A 19,042-nucleotide genomic window follows, 5' to 3' on the forward strand; every position below is an offset into this window, starting at 1 on the left:
AAATAAATATATGTGTTCTTGGTGAGTTTAGTATCAGGTTGTATTACTTGCCAAATATGATATTAGGTCTATCGATCCCTGTAGAATCGTTGGCTGATGTTACGTGTTGCCAAAATCGACTATCTTTTTTGGTTGTAAATATTTAAGGCACAAAGCCCACACGCGACAACCTGTAATTGTGTAAAAACATGTAAACTTAAGAATGCATGTTGACATTTTTACAGGTTATCTTTTGAGGCTGATTGTTGCTAAATTAACACAATCAGGGAGGTTAGGGGGGTGTGGGTTAGTTTACAGGGTGAAATAGCAAACAGTCAATCAACCCTAAAAATAAAACAGCAACATGAATCAAAGGTATCAGGAGCGGTTGTACTCGGATATTTTCAATCGTGACAATGATGAAACCTTTTATCGTTCCTTATTCACCACCCCTATTAACAAGAATGTCTTACTTGAAGCGTTTGGGTCCATAATAGAACTGGATGAAGTTTCTTCCACTATTTCAGGACGAAAGTTGTCTGTTTTACAACACATTTTCCAAACTGGGTTGGCAGTTTATGCTGATGCCATTGGGTATATTGATCAGGAACAGGTGGGCGTTGAGGTGGAACTAGAACTTCTGTCCCTGGTGCAGCTGCTGCAGCCTCTTGATCAGAGCGTGTCTGTTGATAGTATATTTCGAAGATCTAGTTTACTTGATATTGATGGGGATGATATAACTGAATTAAGTGGGAAACTGCTGAAGAACTCAAGTCGGCAAGTGTTGGAATTTAATGATGGCGATGACCTTACTAGTTTGCATGGTCAGACAAGCACCAGTCAGTTAACGGAAGAACAATCATCTCGCTCTGCAACAACAACACCTATTGGCAAGCATGAGTCTGAATTTGACAATTTGAACCCTGAAGTAAAGGCTGATTTGATAATTAATATCCTTCGAATTTTCCACCTTTGGTTCAAAAACATTATAAACACAAATGAAAAGCTAAAGGGGACAAACACGCTGTTTGGCTTGACAACACGTGTTGATTTGAGTGTTAGTTTGTTTTCCGGGGGATTGGATGTTTTGTCGTTGGTTGACTTAATAACTAAAGTAAAATGGTACTTAAAAACTACTCTACAACAAATTCAACTGGGTGAATCAGTGAAATTACCAGTTATAAAAGAGTCACTCCTACTTTTAACGGAAATATTGAAATCAATTTACACTGGATTGGTTGTTCACCCTTCGTCCAGTGGTAACTATCATGTGCTTAAAAGTTTACTATTCACGTTCTACCAAGTGAACCTTGCCAATGAAATTCAGTCAATTATAACTATAACTCAACCTTTCAAAAATGGAGACAAGTATGAACCTCCAAAGGTAATATTATCGATAGATACGTTATTCACATTGCATTTACTCGTTGGTGTCTTGGTAAATATCCCGACTAGCTTACTACCTACACACCTAAACTCTTCCGATATAACGGCATTGTCTATCCAATCCCTCAATCCTTATAAATCCATGCCATTATTTGCAAGAATATATGATTGGGAGCTATTCCAAAGTGAAATAAACCTGAGATTATTGCCTATATTCTGCATGGAATTCAACTATTGTTACAAGTTTCGCCCTGACTTGATGTTGGACAAGATTAAAACAAATTCGATATTCAACTGGTTGAACCTTAGTACTGATGCTTATGTTCATTGTAACACTGTGGAAACTTATACAACCTTGTCTAATCCCAAATTGAATCTTTTGGAAGGACAAGACGAGTTCTTGGTCAACTTGCAACATGTCTATGATCACAAAATAAGTAGAATCAGTGATAAGTTGGACTTACAAAAGCTTATATCAGTTACATTAACAATAAAATCCCTTATTGGCAATCCCAGCTTTGTTTCTGTCCTAATTGAACAAAGGACAAGCGCAAACCCTGAAGACTTAACTGAAGATGAGCTCAAAAATGTGGAATTATTTGAAGTTTGGTTGTGCTTATTATCATATATTTTTGAGTATCAATATCGCTCATCCAGTTTACAACATTTAACCACCCTTTCGTTGGAAATCATCTTGAATTTGACCACCAATTATATAAGCGATTTGAAGAAATATCAAATTAATGAAGATAAATGGAAATTATGTCATCAGAAACTACCATTTGTTCCACATGATCAAGGTGATTTGGGTTATAAATCTAGTTTATTCTATATTTTAGATTGTGTTCAGAACCTTATTCGATTTAACTTGACTAATAAGTTGAATGTCAAGAATTACCGCCTTGGTGTTAATTTGATTCATCAGATATTGTCCTGTTTTGAACAGGATAGCAATATAGATCTTGGGAAATATTCATGGTTTGAATTCCATTCTACTATTTGCACATTGGTTAAATTTATTGATAAACAGAATTTACTTGCTTTTAAGAAGTTAGATAGTAAACAAGTGAGGGTTTTAGTTGAGGAAGTGTTGGTGACTATTGATTTTATGTTGAATAAGAGATTCAATCAATGTGAGCAGGTTGTTGATAGTGAATCGTGGTTTTGGACAAGTACTCCTAATTCAATTAATTATAGTTTAATCTATAATATCTTGTTGAATTTTGAAAGTTTTACCAGGTTGATAAATGAGCTTGAATTGACCAACTTGACAAGATTGTCTCGATGCATGAAACAATATGAAAGTCAATTTCAGTTAACAGAAACAGAAGAGAACAGGATAAATTACAGTGATCTTGATTATGATTCACCAGAATTTGTACAGAAAATCAATGAATACTTTTCCCAGGAGGAAGAACCAAAACAAAACAAACCTGATCACAAATTTCAAGAAACACTATTACATGAAGGTCTTGTTACAGATAACGATATGATAACTTATATTCAAACGGCATTTCCAGTTAACTTTTAGGAATATTGTCTAGTTTAACTTTTCCCGACTCTATCCAATATGGATCCAATAACTTGTCCTTGTTCTCGTACATAACTTTATAAGACGTCTTTATCGTACCAATACTTACCCCAGTTTTATCTCTAATTTGCTGTTGGGTTAACTCAACATCAAATGCTTTGCCTGCAAGGTAAATTGCAGCTGCTGCAATTGTCGTAGGTGATCTACCTGCTAGTACACCAATGTCTTTGCATTGTCTCGCGATATGTTCAGCCGCGTTGGTGACTTGAGGAGTCAAGCCCAAGTGAGAACAAAATCTTCTGATTAAGTCTTCAGCTGAATGTGTAGTCAAACTTGTTGTTTCTTCCAAAATGGAGGATTGTGGGTTTGCCACTAGATGCGAATGAATGATTTTCTTGATAAGTCTAGCAACTTTGGCGATTTGTTTCGAGGGGACATTTGTCAATGCACGGATTTCTTCTAATGTTCTAGGAACGTCTGACCTTCTGCACCCAAGTAATATAACTGCTGCCATTATTGAATCCTGGGACTTCCCTCTAAGTAGCTTGTCCTCTCTCACTGCTTTGTAAAGGTGTTTTGCAGCATCTGTGACTGTTTTAGGAAGCTGATACCCATTACACAATTCTTGGATCCTGATATACGCCGCATTCAAGGCATTATTCTTTTTATCCACCAATGACTTTTGTTGGATCCTAGTTAAATCTCTTCCTACTCTATTCCCACCTTGCGGCACGTATGAGATCATAGTGGACAAGTCTTCTGTGTCCAAAAGTGGATTCCCCGAATCACCCACACGAGAAGGATCGTCACCATTTTGGTCATCATTATTGAAAGTTCTCCATTCGGAACGAGTGTCTACTATTCTATCACTAAGTACCAATCCGCAATTGCCGCAGATTATATCACCTTCACTAAACCGTTCCACCAAGTCGGGTGGGAATTGTCGACAATCAGGGCACACTAAGGTCACGTTCAAATTGGGACCAGTATATGTGCTATTTATAGTATTAGTGGACATGTGGGGGGATGATTGTGGTTGAGATGAAGTTGGTAAAGAATTTTTCGTGCAATACGATGACAAAAGTAATTTGTTTAGTTGGGCTATTTCATTAGGGCGGGGGTGAACTTGTTTGAAAATGACTTGCAGTATTTTTAGGATTCCGGTTTCAAGTCAGGTGAGCCTTGAATGGTGGGGAAAAAGGAAAAAAAAAAAAATACACACAAAGTTACCACACATAATGTATTGTGACATCTACATCTCTATACTACACTACATTTGAATTTCTAAAGAGGATATGTTATTTGACATACGTCTATTTACCTTCATGGACGGTTCTGAAAAAGTCCATACAGGCAGTAAACACAACTAACAAGATACCACCACCTGGACCTAATCTCAACACCTTAGGAATGAAACCCTTATATAATGCACCAAATCCTTCTTCCTTAGCAACAATGGCTAAAGATGGATAAGTCCATTTATACTTAGTAGAACCAGCTTGAATTCTAGACTTGACCACATCGAATGGAGTATTCAAAATAGTACCAACAGTACCACCAATAGCCCCACAAGTTAAATCAATTAAGGTCTTTTCAGTAGCATCCTTTGGCTTAGGGAAAAGAGATCTCAATTGATGAATACATCCGAAATAACCAGCATTCCACCAAATATGTCTCCAGGCAGTACTTTCAGTACCTTTATATAATCCTAAAAGCCCGTTTTCCTTGACAATATGTTTAACAACTTCACCCATACCATTAAACTTGGTGGTCTTGTCTTGTAATCTAATTTTAACCAATTCAAATGGAACAACTACCAAGGATTCAGTGGCACCGGCAGTAGCACCAGTCAAAACTGCCAATGGCTGAGTCATGGTCTTGACTTCAAATTGTTTCCTGTAAAATTTCCCCCATTCATCATTAGCAGCAAACTTAGTAGCTCTCTTTGGAGCTTCCATTAAAATTGGAGCTGCGATACCTTTATATAATCTAGAGAAACCTTCTTCTTTAACGATCTTCTTTAAACAGTCCAAAGTTCCCTTGTATTGACCGGTAGAATCCAATTGTTGTCTGGTTTTGATCACATCCAATGGATACATGACAATAATTTCGGAGACACCTGCAATGGCACCTGCCAAGAAGTTGTAGAAGAATGGCAATGGTTGTTTTTCAGCTGGAGCAGACATTTTGATATAGGAATAATTTTCAGCACACGAGTTTTTACAACGAGTCTCCAATAACGAATCTAGTTTTGCTTAATCTGTATTGATAACAATTGAATGATTGATCAATTGGGCTTACTAATTCACAAGGAAAAGAAAGAGAAAATTTTTAAAAAAAAAACACGAAAATTTCTTTTAGTCAAAGGACGAGAGGAGGTGGAGAGAGGGGGAGGAGGAGATCAACACCCTTTTGTGTTTTTTTTTGTGCTATTAATATTTTGTCTGTGTTAGTCATTTTAGGTGTTAACAATTGCTGTAGAAAAAAAGTGGGGGGAAACTTGTTCCGGGTTTTAGCGAACCAGTTAAATACAGTTTAATTATTCCCTAGCGGGTTTTTAACTTTCTTTGGTCACACGGTAGGTAGTAACTCTCACAAAAAAGCCGCACATCTGTAATGAACAAGCGCGATTTTCACTATTAAAGTTTTACACCAAGTATAAGTAGATCTTGAGTTGACTGTGATTCTTCTTTTTTTTTTTTTGCCTTGCATGTTTTTTGAATTACGCCCTGCAGAGGAATAAGATTTTGTCCCGGTACAGGAGAAAATTTTTCTATTTGTATTTATCTTCCATATATCCGTCCATTGTATTTCCGCAGTTAGATGTGAAGAAGTACAAACTACGTGCTACTATTATAACCAATGGATGATTCAGCAGTTACTGCGCTTATTTATACGAAGTTTCGGGATTTTATGTAATACTTTCGACGTTGAACTAAACTTAACCCTGTTTCGAATTTAAGGCGGTTTGCATGAGTCGTAATTGACTCTTTTTCGCTACAGCGATTCCTCACGAGACAGGTAAGAACTGGCAGAAAGCCATAAGCGAACTTACATGACCTTGCTTCATGTGCACTGTGCACTTTTTTACCACATACTATTATTTCCTTGCGCGTTTTCATATTTAGTAGAACATTGTCAAACTATTAAATATGTGGCTGAGCAGGTGAAGATAATGGGTTCTTGACACTACTTCAATTTGACAACAAGCATCAATATACTTGAATGTTAGTAAAAATTTCATTTCTGACTCGTCAATTGGTTGTCACGACGCCTCCAGCAAGCTTATCATTAGTAGAATTTTTCTGGTTCTGCTCTCCCTAGTCTTCAAGCAATATCCTATGACATTCAAAAGTTATGAAAGGTCTGTGCTTCGTGTTATATTTAACAAGTAAACTATAACTGCAACATTAACCAAGTAATATTCTTATGGAAATTAGTATTGCTTCAGGGCAAACCTTAGCCTGGTTGCAAAAATTCTCGCCCTAGTTTGGCTAATATCCGGGTAACATCTCGGAATATTTTCCCTCTTCGCTATAACAGAAAAAATTTTGCTATCGTATTTTGAAAACTTTTCTACTCTTTTTCTTCTTTGTGCGGCAGCCAGAACTATTACCGTGTTGCTTGTCTTTTTCAGATATACCTACGAGTTGGCGAGCGTCAAGTTCCTGGCGAGAGTAACATCCGTGTTTACATGGACCCTTTAACGATCATCTTAGTGCCCTTTCATTGATTTTTAACCATATTACTTGTAATATATGAAGATTGGTGAGGGCTGGTAGATCAAACATTAACACCCTTAAATTTATTAATTCTATGTAGAAACTATATCCATTTGCCCCTTGCTATTGCAAGACTGCAATTTACCAATAGACCAGCTATCAATGACATCCGTTGACGTTTATTAAACACTGTATCGTCAACCAAAAAGAACACTGCTCCGATTACACCCAAGAAAACGCCGAGCAAGAATCCAACAAGGATATCTTCATTGACGCGACTTTCTTCGAGATCTAACAGAGGTTGTGGTGGTGCTGCGTCTGTGTCTTGAGTCTCGGTTCTTCGAGATTGGGGACGGGGTGCATCGGTAGCTTCGGTGTTATAAGTTGACTCTATCCATCTTTCTTCTAATTCCCGCAATCTTCTTTGTCGTTGTTCTTCTTCCTCAACATCAGTGATCTGATCGTCACCGCCTCGTCTTGTGGCGCTGGAACCTCCGTATATCAGATAAAATTGCCGTCTTAAATCGTCGACATCTTCTTGAGAAAAACCTTGTTGTAACAATCTATCAAAAGAGATTGTCTGTGGAGTGGTTGTGACTTCTTGTGGTCTATTATCTAACTGGTTTTCTTCAGCTAGTTGCTCCTGGGTTAATTTCTCCCCAATAACGCAATGAATATATATTTTCTTTTCATCCTCTTGCGTTGGAGCTTCCGTACTAGCCTGTTCTTGATGTAATCGAGAAATGAATACTTCCTTTTTGAAATCAGTATTCTCGTTGAGTACTCTACCATTATAGATCAATCTTAATCTATTCTCACGACATTGTGGGACTTTGCTTCGTATGGTTGATTTTATCCAGTTGGTCGTGACTAACTTGTTTACGTCATCCCTTTCGAAATTTATTCCTAGAGGAATGGATAAATCATGAACTTGATCAGATGTAGATTCCGAATTCGTGAATCTAATGACTAATGTGAACTTCATGGTGATGTATTGCGTTTGTTATCAGTGGTCTTGCTTCTACTAAGAAGGCAAAATTAAAGTGCACAATGGAGAAAAAAAAAATAAAAATACTGCACAGAAACAATTCACCCCTCAGATTTCACTATATAACTATTAAAAGCTAATTCATGCATATTACCGCCCTTTAACTTCAATTGCAACTCGTTCTATGTGAGATATTACAAAAAAAACGCTTCTTTTATTACAATGTCTGCAAAGAGCGAAGAAAAGAGTGTTACTTCTGTGAGTGACATCACTGCCTCCGAACAGGAATCGGGGATAAGATACGCTGCATATGCAAACCGACTCAAAACCATCCTAAAAGCAGCAAGAAGATACCGATATGTGGCATATAGTTCTGATATTGGAGAATCATTTCGTCCAGTTGCTCATCCATACTTGGTAAAACTGGGGTATGTCATATCTTGGCTATACTTTATTGGTGATATTTCCTATGCTGCATGGTTAACAAAACGTAAGTCGGAAGGTACATTCACTCCAGGGTTAAGACCCTGGGACACCGTGCCCAATGTTGATGTACAATCATCACAGGAGTTTGTATCTAGCCATAGCTTGGTTGATTCAGATTGGAGATTGAGTGCGTTAAAGAGAGGCGTATTTCAGGGTATTGCATCCATGGCAATTCCGGCATTGACTATTCACAATATAGTCCATTATTCCGACTCTTTATTCAAAAAATCTGGCATTACTGTACTACAAAAGTATGGTGCTGTTCTTATTGGATTAGGAACAATTCCCATCCTTCCTCGTGTTATAGATGAGCCTGTTGAACAGGCTGTTGATTGGTTATTCTACAAAGGAGAACAGTTATACATCAAGAAAACGAAACTAGAATAGTCATATATTGTTATAGTCTAATAGTCTCATAGTCACATAGTCTCAATCTCATAGTCTTAGTCTCATACTTTTATGGTCTCATAGTCTAAAAGTCTTATAGTCATATACATAATCATCTCTTTGAAATATTGACATGTCCACATTTTTTACAAGTTCTTGCATCCAAATTGCTATCAAATGCAACAATGGCATCTTTAATCTGAGTACCTAAATCGGTTAAATAAAATTCCTTTTCAAAAATCTTATTTTCACATTTAGCACAATACCATCTGATCCCATCATTCATTCCCTCTGGTCTATCTTGCTCAACCACGAGACCAATGGTGTTTTCATAACGACATGGATTATGAGGGGTATTAGCAGGTAAAAGGAATGAGTCTCCTTCATGAATGTAAATATCCTTGAATTCACCATCATCAACAACCTTCAAACATATAGTTCCTTTCAACTGGTAGAAATATTCTGGAGTCTGGTTAATATGGTAATCATTACGTTCATTGGGTCCACCAATAATCATAATAGTGAAACCGCCACGATGAAGACAGAAATTGTTGACTGGTGGTTGCAAGAGCTCGCCATTCTCTTCAATCCATTTTTTAAGGTTTATAGGTTGTCCAAGTGCCATTGTGTGTGTAGTTTTGTGTGTGTGTAAAGAATGTTGGAAGATTTTGATAAAGTTTTTCACTCTGATCGGCGGACTTAAATACTAAAATGCGGGATCACGAGCCGATGGTCATGGTCGTACAAAACTGTATAAACGATTGACAAACTTTATCATGGTAAGAAAAAAAAAGGGATTGCTACCAGCCACCCGAAAAAAAAAGATTTTAACTATGATAAGCTGCACTTCGTTTAATCTTAATTCGAATTACGACAAATTGACTTTTCAACCAAGAAGTAAATTAGTTATCTTTGCTAGTAAATTAAAAAGAAAGGGATTTTTTTTAAAAAAAAAAGAGCTTCCCCACCAGGAGTCGAACCTGGAATCTTCTGGTTCCAGAAGTGGTTACAAAATCGTAGCCAGACGCCTTGACCATTGGGCCATGAGGAACGAAGCTTCTGCCAAAAAATTTTTATGGTTTAACCAATGTTAGAGTGATGTCTACAAATTTATTTTCTAATTTCTTGGATTTGTGGTGAGTCTTTTCATTATTTAACATGATTAATTGTTTTATTTACTATCTTTCTTTACTGTATATATTATTTGAAATTATTTCTTAAGTTTTGGGGGGAGATATTTGATGATAAAAGTTTTTTAAAATTTTCGTCCATAATTCCTCCAAATGATACTCAGAGAAAATGCATAACAGCAACAAATACTAATTATTAAAAAGCTAGCTTAATTTAAGATTATAAATTGGCATTTCGTCATCTGAAAATTGACTCAACTTTGTAGTGAGACTTGCAAAGAATATTTCAGGTTAACACATTGGATCCAAAACGAGATTACTTCTACCACTCCCCACCAACATACTGTTTACCATTGAGAAAAAGCTCTAGTTTACATTCAAATCTAAACAAAGTTATATAAACTAATTAGCTTCATATTCTCTTCTCCACTTGGGACCCCACTTTAATAACACAACAACAAACCCAATTCCAATAAGGTCCAACAATCCTAAACCGGTCAAACACCAACCAAATCCCATTTTTCCAACAAGTTTATCAATTATAGCGGATGAAATAGCAGCAGCGATATTCCTCATAAAATTTCCAATGGCCACATTAGTAGCAGGCTGTCCTGTAGAGCATTCCGTTAAATAAGTGGTGTTGGCAACAAACACCCAGGTTAATCCAAACCCAGCCAAAAATGTAAACACAAACACCACAGCTACATGAACATGTTTATGAACCGTCCATGCATAACCAATTACACCAGCCATAGATATAAGCAATCCAAATACTTGTAAAGAAAATCTCTTTTCTGGAATATACGAAGCTGGTTCTTGCTTAATCATCTTAGCTCGAAGTTTATCAGATAACCAACCACCCAGAATAGAACCAACAATCATTGCTATACCAGGACAGATATACGAAATACTAGTTTGAATATTGGTGAATGAATATTGATTTTGTAGTACATGACCAAATGTAACACTTAATCCATAAAAAGTAGCAAACAAAAGCCCACCATTGATCGAACAAAGCAAAACTGGTTTATATTTCAATATCTTCCAAAAGTTCTTTAAGCTTGGTTTAACAGGTTTTGGATAACCATCAACAATTTGATTTTGGAAAAGCTTTGGTTTCAACCAAATTGAAGTTCCAACGTAGCAAGAGCAATCACCAACTAAATATCTCAAGGTCTCAGGTAAAAGAAATATAATAATCAAATAAACTGCAAACCCAAACAAAGCCAAAAATCCAAAAATCCATCTCCAATCACCTTTACCAGCTATTATTGAAAGAATTGGACCCAATACAGGACCAAGTTGTGGTCCCAACATGAAATAGGAAATTGCCTTTGCTCTATTCTTAGGTTCAATAATATCAGCTATAGTTCCAGCACCAACTGAGACAACACTAGATGCACCAAATGCTTGCAATATTCTCAAAACATATAGAGCAGCAATATGTACTGGAACAGAAGCTAATAATATATTTGCCAAAATAAAAAATATCAAGGAAATAAGGTACAAGATTTTTCTCCCACCAAAATCTGCCCATGAAGCCCATAGAAGTGGCGCAAAGGCAAAAACCACCATAAAAACAGATACTGTTCCATTAATAGCTGTTGTTGAAACATGAAATACATTTTTCAACTGGGGTAAAATTGGAATATAGATGTTACCAGACACAGGACCCAAAAATCCTGCTAAAGTAACAATTAATACAATTAGTACTTTTCTTCGGAAAGAGAGAGCACAGTATGGTGCTTGTGTTATCTCAATAGTACTTGGTAATACTGATTCTTTACTCTTTGACATCTTTGAACAAAAATTTACTCGTCAAAACACAAAGAAGAATACTACGGGATAATAAACTACAAGGGACGCGCCATTTGCAATTGCCATGAGCAAATTCCTGTGAGCAAATTACTGCAAAAAAAAATTTTTTTTTTTATTCATATTTATTTTTCTTAAGCCTTCTCAAATTTAATTTGCAACCCTAATGGGCAAACCGGACCCGAAGGAGTAAGTTTTGGTTTCCAGTTTTCACCCAATGAAATACGATATTTGCCAATAATTGCCGAAATACATTCCTTGATTTCAAAAATAGCAAATTTCTCACCCAAACAAGCTCTCTTCCTGCCATGAAATGCAGGTAAAGTTGCCATTCTCTTCGCCTGAGAATAGTTTTGATTAATTTCATCCAACGTATTACCCCAGCGACTAGGATTGAATTCATCTGCGTCAGGACCCCAAATACCACGGTCTCTCCCTGTAGCAAGATTGTTATAACCTACATAAACCCCCTTGGGAATAAAAATATTTTCACCCAAAACAGTAGCTTTGGTAGTACACCTGTTAATGATTTGTGCCAAAGGAGGATAAACTCGCAAGGTCTCATAAATCACCAGTTCCAAGGGTATTTTTTCCGTTCGTAATGATTCCTGCAAATCCGGGTTTTTGCCAAGAATAAACAACACAGAAAGCATCAATAACAACGGATTTTCATGGCCAGCAACCATTACTATAACTGCATTATCCAAATATTGCTTTTCAGTTAATTTACCATCTTTTAATGCATTGACCAACTTAGTAGCTGCACTATTGGATAGTTCAGGCTTGTGCTCATCAATCAATTTCTGACCATACCAATTACGAAACAGATTAACTTCTCTCTTAGCGGTTAACCTGCTAGGAATAGGAAATTTATCAAAGTATGGAAAATTCATGTAAAATGGTCGGAAAATTTGCAGCTTGACATACTTTATTTTTTGATGCATAAACGATTGCAGACCCTCTAGAGCCCGAAAATCAATTCCAATCATCGAATTACCTACATTATTCAAAGTATATCTTTGTAAAATATCAGCAATTGCAATTGTATCACTGTTCTTTAGTTCGTTTTCAATAATTTCAAGCATCATCTTTGTGTTTTTGTATACTGGTTCCTTATCTGGGAATTGAATGCTTGGTGCGACAACTTCGCGATACAATTTCCACAACTCTCCATGAGCACTGATAATATTGTCCCCTGTATATGAGGCCATAACTGAACCAGGAATCTTGATGTGGTTACCACTTTTTGCGTAAACATCTTCATTTTTGAAAATAGTCAATAAATACTCTGGCCTAGATACTAAAATATTCCACCTTGAAGCAAAATAAATTTTTACTGCTCCGTACTTTTCTAACTTGTCTTTGAGATACCGTTTATAGATTTGTTCCTGGTCTAAATTTTCATACGAACCCAAAAACGAAACATAGAATGGGATTGTAGGGATTGTTTTCGGGAAATTGAATGGTGGAAAGATGATCTCTAAAACTAAGTAAACCAGGTAAGAACCTATAGCAATGACTAGATATTTCAATATTTCAGACAACATTGTTGGTTGATCAATTGTCCAACAGTAAAACTTGGCGTCGCGAAAAATCAACCATTTAAAATAGTATATCTCGTCACATATTCAATTAGGAAAGTTTAATTGACTCTTATCACGCAATATTACGACGGAAAAACTTTTCGAAGAAGAAAGTTCAAGATTTTGCCAGATACATGATATCGCATACACTGAATAGGGAAGTTCTGATTCTGGCCCCAGTTTCTTCAATTAGAAAACGACCCTTGAACCCCTAATTATGACCAATTACCCGAGCCTATTCCTTCCGAGCAAGGGATGATGGTGCAATCCTGAGCAGGTTTTTTTCACTGTACATGTTCAATCTCCCTATTAATTTTTCAGAATTAGAAAATAAATTTCCCATACACAATGTAACTTATTCTCCCGGAATCCTCAATCTGCCGATAATTATGAATAATATTAAGCCACCACCCCTCCTAGGCATACAAGCTCGATTTAGCGAAAGATCGACTATCTGAGATAGTAAACTTAGCTCTTCAACTAGGAAATTCTAATTATAACAGCAAAATGTATCCAAAGAGAAACTTCAAGATTTTGACAAAAGACATCATATTGCAGGATACAACAAGCAAATATTGGTTCCAGCCCCAGTTTCTAATATGTTCTCCTGAATTGTTCCAAACAATTGGCGTTTATTCTTTCCAAGCCAAGTATTAAGCAAACTTGGCAACAATTTTCTCATTGTAATCCAGGATTATAAATGTTACGATAATCTTCTAATTTTGACTCAAATTGGAGATTCTTATTTGTTCTTTAAAAGCACCTTTACCAGAAAATGGAATCCTCTTCTTCATTATCTTTGCGCTCCAACAACAGTAGTAGTACTACTATTAGCGAAGATCAAACCAAACAAAAGACTTACGAACATATGCGTTTAATATATAGCCGTGATGACAATGAATTTTTAAGTTATAGAAGTTATAACGGCTTCGATCCTAAAGGCTGTTTTACTCTTATTGAGCAACATTCAGCCAATCGAGTTTATTATTCTGGATATACTAGATTGTCAATTTCGAATGAGTATCATATTTGGGAAAAGTTGAAGAATGGTATTTGGCACGGAGTGATTACTATTCAATCAATCATCACTGAGTTTGATATCTGGTTTGTTCGCTTGATTTTAGATCTGTCCCGGGTTGCATTTGACAACCTTGCAAAGGAGGACTATGAATATTATACCAAGATGGTTTCAAAAACCTTTGTTGAACAATTGAAGCATACTGTTGAGAACGATCAATGGGAGTTTGGTGGCGAAAAGGTTTTCAATAGTGGGATTGATTTTTTTACTAGTCGTTGGCAACCATTGGAGGCGGTTTTACCAGCTTTTCCTTGCAAATCTTCCAATGTTGAAAAAGTTTCTGGGGAAATGCCAGACAAGGGAGAAGAATTAGCTCTTAAGCGTTTGATTGCATTTGCTACTTCTGTGAAGAAGATATATCCACCTGGGATTATTGTCTGGATTGTTAGTGATGGACACGTTTTCAGTGATTGTATAGGCGTTGACGACCTCAAAGTTAATCAATATTCTCAAGCTTTGAAGGATTTGTATCAAAGTCTTAAGCCAGCCGATTGGAATCCAATCAAGTTCTGCTCATTGCCTGAAATTTTCAGATTGAGTAGTTCAAATTTTGATGAATGCTTCGTTTCTGATGTTGATTTGGTACACCATTTGGGCACGAAACTTGATGATGAATCTGAAACTTGCCGTAAGATTTTGGTTGCATCTTGTGATACTGATGCCGGAAAATTGAGACAAGATATTACCACAGAAGGACATCCTCGTTTGGCATTATTTAGAGGATTTTCCAGATTTATGACTGAAGACTTGGCACTTCATCCTAATGTTTCCAACATTAGCAAGAAAAAATATAAAAAGATTGTCGCTAGTGTTGCTTTTGAGATGATTAAAAGGAACGATGCGTATTCCAACTTGGTTGAATTAATGTTTCCGTTTCATTTGAGATTTTCAATTCATGCTCATAATAATGCTGGGCCAAAGTTTGGAATTTCACTTTTGGCAAAAGTTGGCAAAGAGCATTGTCATCCAATTAACTCTATTGAGGATCATATGGAGCCAAGAAACACAGATTTGTTGCATATTCCCACCCCTTGGCATAACGCCATTGTCACGATTGACGACCAGGAAACCTATTATGTAATCAAATCCAATAAAGTCCATGAAGAATTGAAGAAGGGAACTGGCAGAGGTGGATGGGATCCAACGAAGCTACACTATGTATTTATCACTCAATAATAATTTTGAGTGCAACTTTTTTTGTGTATTTAATTTTCGCTAAATATATTTTTCGTATATAGGATCAACAAAAAAAACTTACAGCCATTTTTACAACACGCGTTTATAACCCACCTTTGTAGTAAAGAACCATGTCCCCAAGTCCATTGCAAGTCAAGGTTAGCGCTTTGAAGAGATTGATCAAGGAAGAAAAGTTGTATCAACAAGAAGTTTCCGAACAGGAACAATATGTCAACAAAATGAAAGAAAGTAACGCTGACGAATATGAAATCAAAAAGCAAGTTGAAGTCTTGGAAGAATCAAAGAGAATGGTTCCACAAGTCACCAAGAAGATTGGTGAACATAGAGAAGCTTTAAAGAGTTTCTTGGAAACTTACAGTGGTGATGAAGATCTTACTGCTGCTAAGGAGTTGCTTGTTTAGTTGAATATCCCGGTTTTGTTGCTAGAAACGGCTATGCCATATAATTTATATAGTTGCTTTAATAAAAGTGTAATTTGATTCGTCCATTTGCGATAGAGAAGAATTATAGACTACACCACCCATTTAATACTTCTAAGTATGACTAAAAGGTTTTTTCTTTTGTATTATATGCAACAACTAAGTACTATTTTTCTTTTTTTTACTTACAGATAAGTTAAACTAGTGTTCTAAGATGGTCAAGTTACCAGTAACCACGACATTTTCCAAAATAGAACCGTTTGGAATATCAATCTTTTCTCCATCATTACAAACAATGATAACGGTACCCTTCAATGTTACTCCTCTACCAAGAGTGACATTACCAGTAATGGTTAAATGGTCCAATTCTAAAATCTTTGGCATGTGAGGAATTCTAGATTGGAATCCACTAACCTTCTTGAAGTGGGAGCCCAACTTGATCAATGGGTTAGCAAAACCATCTCTGGTTGGGTCTAGCTTCAAAGCACCACTTTCCAAGTAGAATAAATCGGATTTAACCAATAATAAATCAGAACAAGTCTTGACTGGTAAGAAACGAGATCTTGGAACAACAACACCGTGAGCACCCTTGAAATGTCTAATGGCGGCACCAACAGCGGTTTCTAATTGCAAAACATTGATGTCAGAAGAACCCTTGGAGATTGTCTTTTGGTTTGGAATAATTTCAGCTTCAATGGCATTGGATTCAACCAATTCCTTGATAGCCCTCAAGTTAATCCACAAGTTGTTGGTGTTGAAGTACTTGAACTTCTTGATACTCTTGAATTCTTCAACATGTTCCTTTGGAACTTGAGCAATTTCCAATAATCTAACTTGACCTTCGTAGTTAATCAAAGTACCACCCTTAACATCAGCTCTGGTCTTGTCAGTTAATTCCATAATATATTCAGCACCAGTTTCAATCATGTGATCCAAAATCTTGGTGTCAACGGTAGCACCCAAATTATCACCGTTAGAAACAAACAAGATTTCTCTACCTTGAGCTAATAAAGCATCCAATTCTCCGGATTGAACCAAGGATTCAAACAAATCCCCGTGACCTGGTGGGTACCAAGATTCAAGAGAATCATCATATGATTCTGGAACTGGTAAAAGAGAGTCCTTGTAAATTCTTGGGAATCTGGATTGGTTGAAAGTCTTGACTCTAATTCTGTGACCTTGATATTTCTTGATAATCTTTTCAGTATCCTTATCAGTGTTGAAAGAGTTCATTAACAATAATGGAACATCAGCATCGTAATGTCTATTCAAATGTTCAATTTGTCTAACAGACAAATCCAAAAAGGTGTTACCATCTCTAACTTCAATAACAGATTTAGGACCAACACAACCCATAGAAGTACCTAAACCACCATTCAACTTTAAAACAGCCAATTTAGACAAGTTATTCTTGTTTTCTAATTCTGGTAATTTGGAGTAAGCAACAACTTCATCGGCAGAAGGAGATCTAATTTTTTCCCAATCTAAAGTAGTACCGGAGGCCTTTTCAGTCAAGTATCTTCTAAATAAAGAAAAGAAACTGTCCATTTCGTTTTCGAAACGTTGTTGCTTTTCTTCATCTTCAACAGTATCAGCCAACTTATTCAAAGCATTACGCATTTGAGAAGCAGCAACAGTGGTTGCTGTTGTGTCAAAAGCCTAGAAAAAAATTTCAAGTTAGTATAAACAAATCCAAAATAAGGCAATTTCTCGGTGAATTTTCTCAATCCCCCGTGGTGTAGCCGGTAAAATCAATTGAAACATCCACATACAATAGCAAAATACAATTCTGGTAAATTCAATTAAGCAAAGAATTGCTCTATTGAATCCAATTCTGATTCTTGAGTGCAATTGATTTTATCAGGAAAAGAAACAGGGGGTGAGAAAACCGGACAGCGGGGTCAAAACCCTAAAAAAACCAAAAATTCAAAATCTAACATACATAAGTTGATTGGGTTTTTTGATGTTTCTTTGGAGCAGCAGCGGAACTCATTATAATCAATTGGAATTAATGATGAAAAAAGGAAAGCAAAAGAAAAGAAGAGAAGGAAAGATTTACAAGCAAACAAAATTTCAACCAGGAATTTCGTGTGTTTTTATAATTAATTTAAGTTCATGAGGAAACAATTGTTGTCTATTATTATTTTTTTAAATTGTCTGTTTTTTTTTTTTTTGCTGTGTCGGATGGTCGTGTACTTCCTGTTCCAACTGCCACATACAACTGGCGCAACGGGCAACACACAATAGCTCTCAACGATTTGACATTATTATTCTCTATAACCAAGAATATTTTGTCTTTGGCAAATCAAATTCAATCTGCTTTTCTTGTCTGACACTGTGTCATTTTCTCGTAAGTGAAATTGGAATAGAACTGGTGTTACATATAAACTGTAACCTGGAACATGATCTAATTAATAATTAATCCAGAAACTTCCCCCAACTCATTTTGTGGCTATTTCGGTTGTTGAAAAAAAAAATGGAACCTCAAAACTGTCGTTAATTCTATTTTACCACATCTAAGATCGTGGTGTGTGGAGGTGTAATCCGGACAATAATCTTTTTTTGCGGATCTACCATCCTTTAATTGAGTTTTCGCAAAAAATGCCATGCAAATGAAAATTATCTTCATGAACTTGCAGCATTTCCTAATTTGTCAACAAGCCAATAGGATCTCATGGAATGATGAAATTTCTCTTTAATGCATAGTAGTATACAACAGCTTTTCTTTCATTTGTTTCTAACTTCAATTCTCCCGGATAATGCCTCCCCATTGGTACACACTCTGTTTGTGTAAATGGCGCCTTATCCACATCGCACGTTGTCTCGTTTTTTTTTGTTGAATGTGTGTGGTATTCGGAGAAATTAGGTTTAACGTGGTTGTACACAAACAAAAAAAAAATATTAACGCATGCATGGAACACTTTCTAAATTTAAAAAATAACCTCGTGATCAAAAAATATTGTAAAACTACTTTTACGTTTGTCTACATGATGCTGCATTTGTAGAATTCATTGAATGATCTATTTTTCAACAATGGGGCCAAACGAGAGGTTCATAACCATGTGGCTATAGAGTTCTAAGAGTTTTCTAAACGATTTATTTGGCTTTAAGTTGCGCTACAGATCAACATGTAAATTTCTACATAGAGAACATTCTCATCAATTTGCAGTAATAGTTGGAAATATTTTACTTCAACATTTTGAGCTGCAAATATTTTAATTCTTTCAATACAAAAAAAAAATAATACTAAAGTCAAACAAATTATACAGAACAGCATATACCTATTTCTGAATTCATTAGGGTATAGTTTCTTTTGAAAAGGCACAAGCAACCAACATCAG

General features: G+C 36.1%; 11 protein-coding genes across 11 annotated transcripts; 4 read left to right on the forward strand and 7 right to left on the reverse strand. All coding sequences in view use genetic code 12, as the record gives it.

The window, feature by feature from the left end:
• Positions 1 to 343: 343 nt before the first annotated feature.
• SPAPADRAFT_54332 (uncharacterized protein) lies at positions 344 to 2,896 on the forward strand (the record flags this gene model as incomplete). Its single annotated transcript, XM_007373669.1, has 2 exons — positions 344 to 604; positions 644 to 2,896. The coding sequence occupies 2 exons, from the start codon at positions 344 to 346 to the stop codon at positions 2,894 to 2,896; spliced, it is 2,514 nt and encodes an 837-aa protein (XP_007373731.1).
• On the reverse strand, positions 1,931 to 4,015 carry SUA72 (Sua72p; the record flags this gene model as incomplete). The annotated part of the gene is made up of 1 exon (XM_007373670.1): positions 1,931 to 4,015. The coding sequence occupies one exon, from the start codon at positions 3,912 to 3,914 to the stop codon at positions 2,886 to 2,888; it is 1,029 nt and encodes a 342-aa protein (XP_007373732.1).
• A 194-nt stretch (positions 4,016 to 4,209) lies between these two features.
• Positions 4,210 to 5,082, reverse strand: SPAPADRAFT_54334 (mitochondrial 2-oxodicarboxylate carrier; the record flags this gene model as incomplete). The annotated part of the gene is made up of 1 exon (XM_007373671.1): positions 4,210 to 5,082. One exon carries the CDS (start codon positions 5,080 to 5,082, stop codon positions 4,210 to 4,212), a length of 873 nt encoding a protein of 290 aa, XP_007373733.1.
• Positions 5,083 to 6,490: 1,408 nt separating this feature from the next.
• On the reverse strand, positions 6,491 to 9,129 carry SPAPADRAFT_59564 (uncharacterized protein; the record flags this gene model as incomplete). Its single annotated transcript, XM_007373672.1, has 1 exon — positions 6,491 to 9,129. One exon carries the CDS (start codon positions 7,601 to 7,603, stop codon positions 6,722 to 6,724), a length of 882 nt encoding a protein of 293 aa, XP_007373734.1.
• On the forward strand, positions 7,829 to 8,479 carry SPAPADRAFT_49219 (uncharacterized protein; the record flags this gene model as incomplete). The annotated part of the gene is made up of 1 exon (XM_007373673.1): positions 7,829 to 8,479. The coding sequence occupies one exon, from the start codon at positions 7,829 to 7,831 to the stop codon at positions 8,477 to 8,479; it is 651 nt and encodes a 216-aa protein (XP_007373735.1).
• Positions 8,592 to 9,104, reverse strand: SPAPADRAFT_135529 (3-hydroxyanthranilate 3,4-dioxygenase; the record flags this gene model as incomplete). The annotated part of the gene is made up of 1 exon (XM_007373674.1): positions 8,592 to 9,104. One exon carries the CDS (start codon positions 9,102 to 9,104, stop codon positions 8,592 to 8,594), a length of 513 nt encoding a protein of 170 aa, XP_007373736.1.
• Positions 9,130 to 10,011: 882 nt separating the features above from the next.
• SPAPADRAFT_49221 (uncharacterized protein) lies at positions 10,012 to 11,406 on the reverse strand (the record flags this gene model as incomplete). Its single annotated transcript, XM_007373675.1, has 1 exon — positions 10,012 to 11,406. One exon carries the CDS (start codon positions 11,404 to 11,406, stop codon positions 10,012 to 10,014), a length of 1,395 nt encoding a protein of 464 aa, XP_007373737.1.
• A 152-nt stretch (positions 11,407 to 11,558) lies between these two features.
• DIT2 (putative cytochrome) lies at positions 11,559 to 12,971 on the reverse strand (the record flags this gene model as incomplete). The annotated part of the gene is made up of 1 exon (XM_007373676.1): positions 11,559 to 12,971. The coding sequence occupies one exon, from the start codon at positions 12,969 to 12,971 to the stop codon at positions 11,559 to 11,561; it is 1,413 nt and encodes a 470-aa protein (XP_007373738.1).
• Positions 12,972 to 13,782: 811 nt separating this feature from the next.
• On the forward strand, positions 13,783 to 15,261 carry DIT1 (Dit1p; the record flags this gene model as incomplete). Its single annotated transcript, XM_007373677.1, has 1 exon — positions 13,783 to 15,261. The coding sequence occupies one exon, from the start codon at positions 13,783 to 13,785 to the stop codon at positions 15,259 to 15,261; it is 1,479 nt and encodes a 492-aa protein (XP_007373739.1).
• Positions 15,262 to 15,383: 122 nt separating this feature from the next.
• SPAPADRAFT_59576 (uncharacterized protein) lies at positions 15,384 to 15,881 on the forward strand (the record flags this gene model as incomplete). The annotated part of the gene is made up of 1 exon (XM_007373678.1): positions 15,384 to 15,881. One exon carries the CDS (start codon positions 15,393 to 15,395, stop codon positions 15,681 to 15,683), a length of 291 nt encoding a protein of 96 aa, XP_007373740.1.
• A 21-nt stretch (positions 15,882 to 15,902) lies between these two features.
• UGP1 (UTP glucose-1-phosphate uridylyltransferase) lies at positions 15,903 to 17,694 on the reverse strand (the record flags this gene model as incomplete). The annotated part of the gene is made up of 2 exons (XM_007373679.1): positions 15,903 to 17,360; positions 17,644 to 17,694. The coding sequence occupies 2 exons, from the start codon at positions 17,692 to 17,694 to the stop codon at positions 15,903 to 15,905; spliced, it is 1,509 nt and encodes a 502-aa protein (XP_007373741.1).
• Between the last annotated feature and the right edge of the window lie 1,348 nt (positions 17,695 to 19,042).

The sequence above is a fragment of the Spathaspora passalidarum genome, assembly GCF_000223485.1.
Source record: "Spathaspora passalidarum NRRL Y-27907 unplaced genomic scaffold SPAPAscaffold_2, whole genome shotgun sequence".
NCBI classification, from domain to species: Eukaryota; Fungi; Ascomycota; class Pichiomycetes; order Serinales; family Debaryomycetaceae; genus Spathaspora; species Spathaspora passalidarum.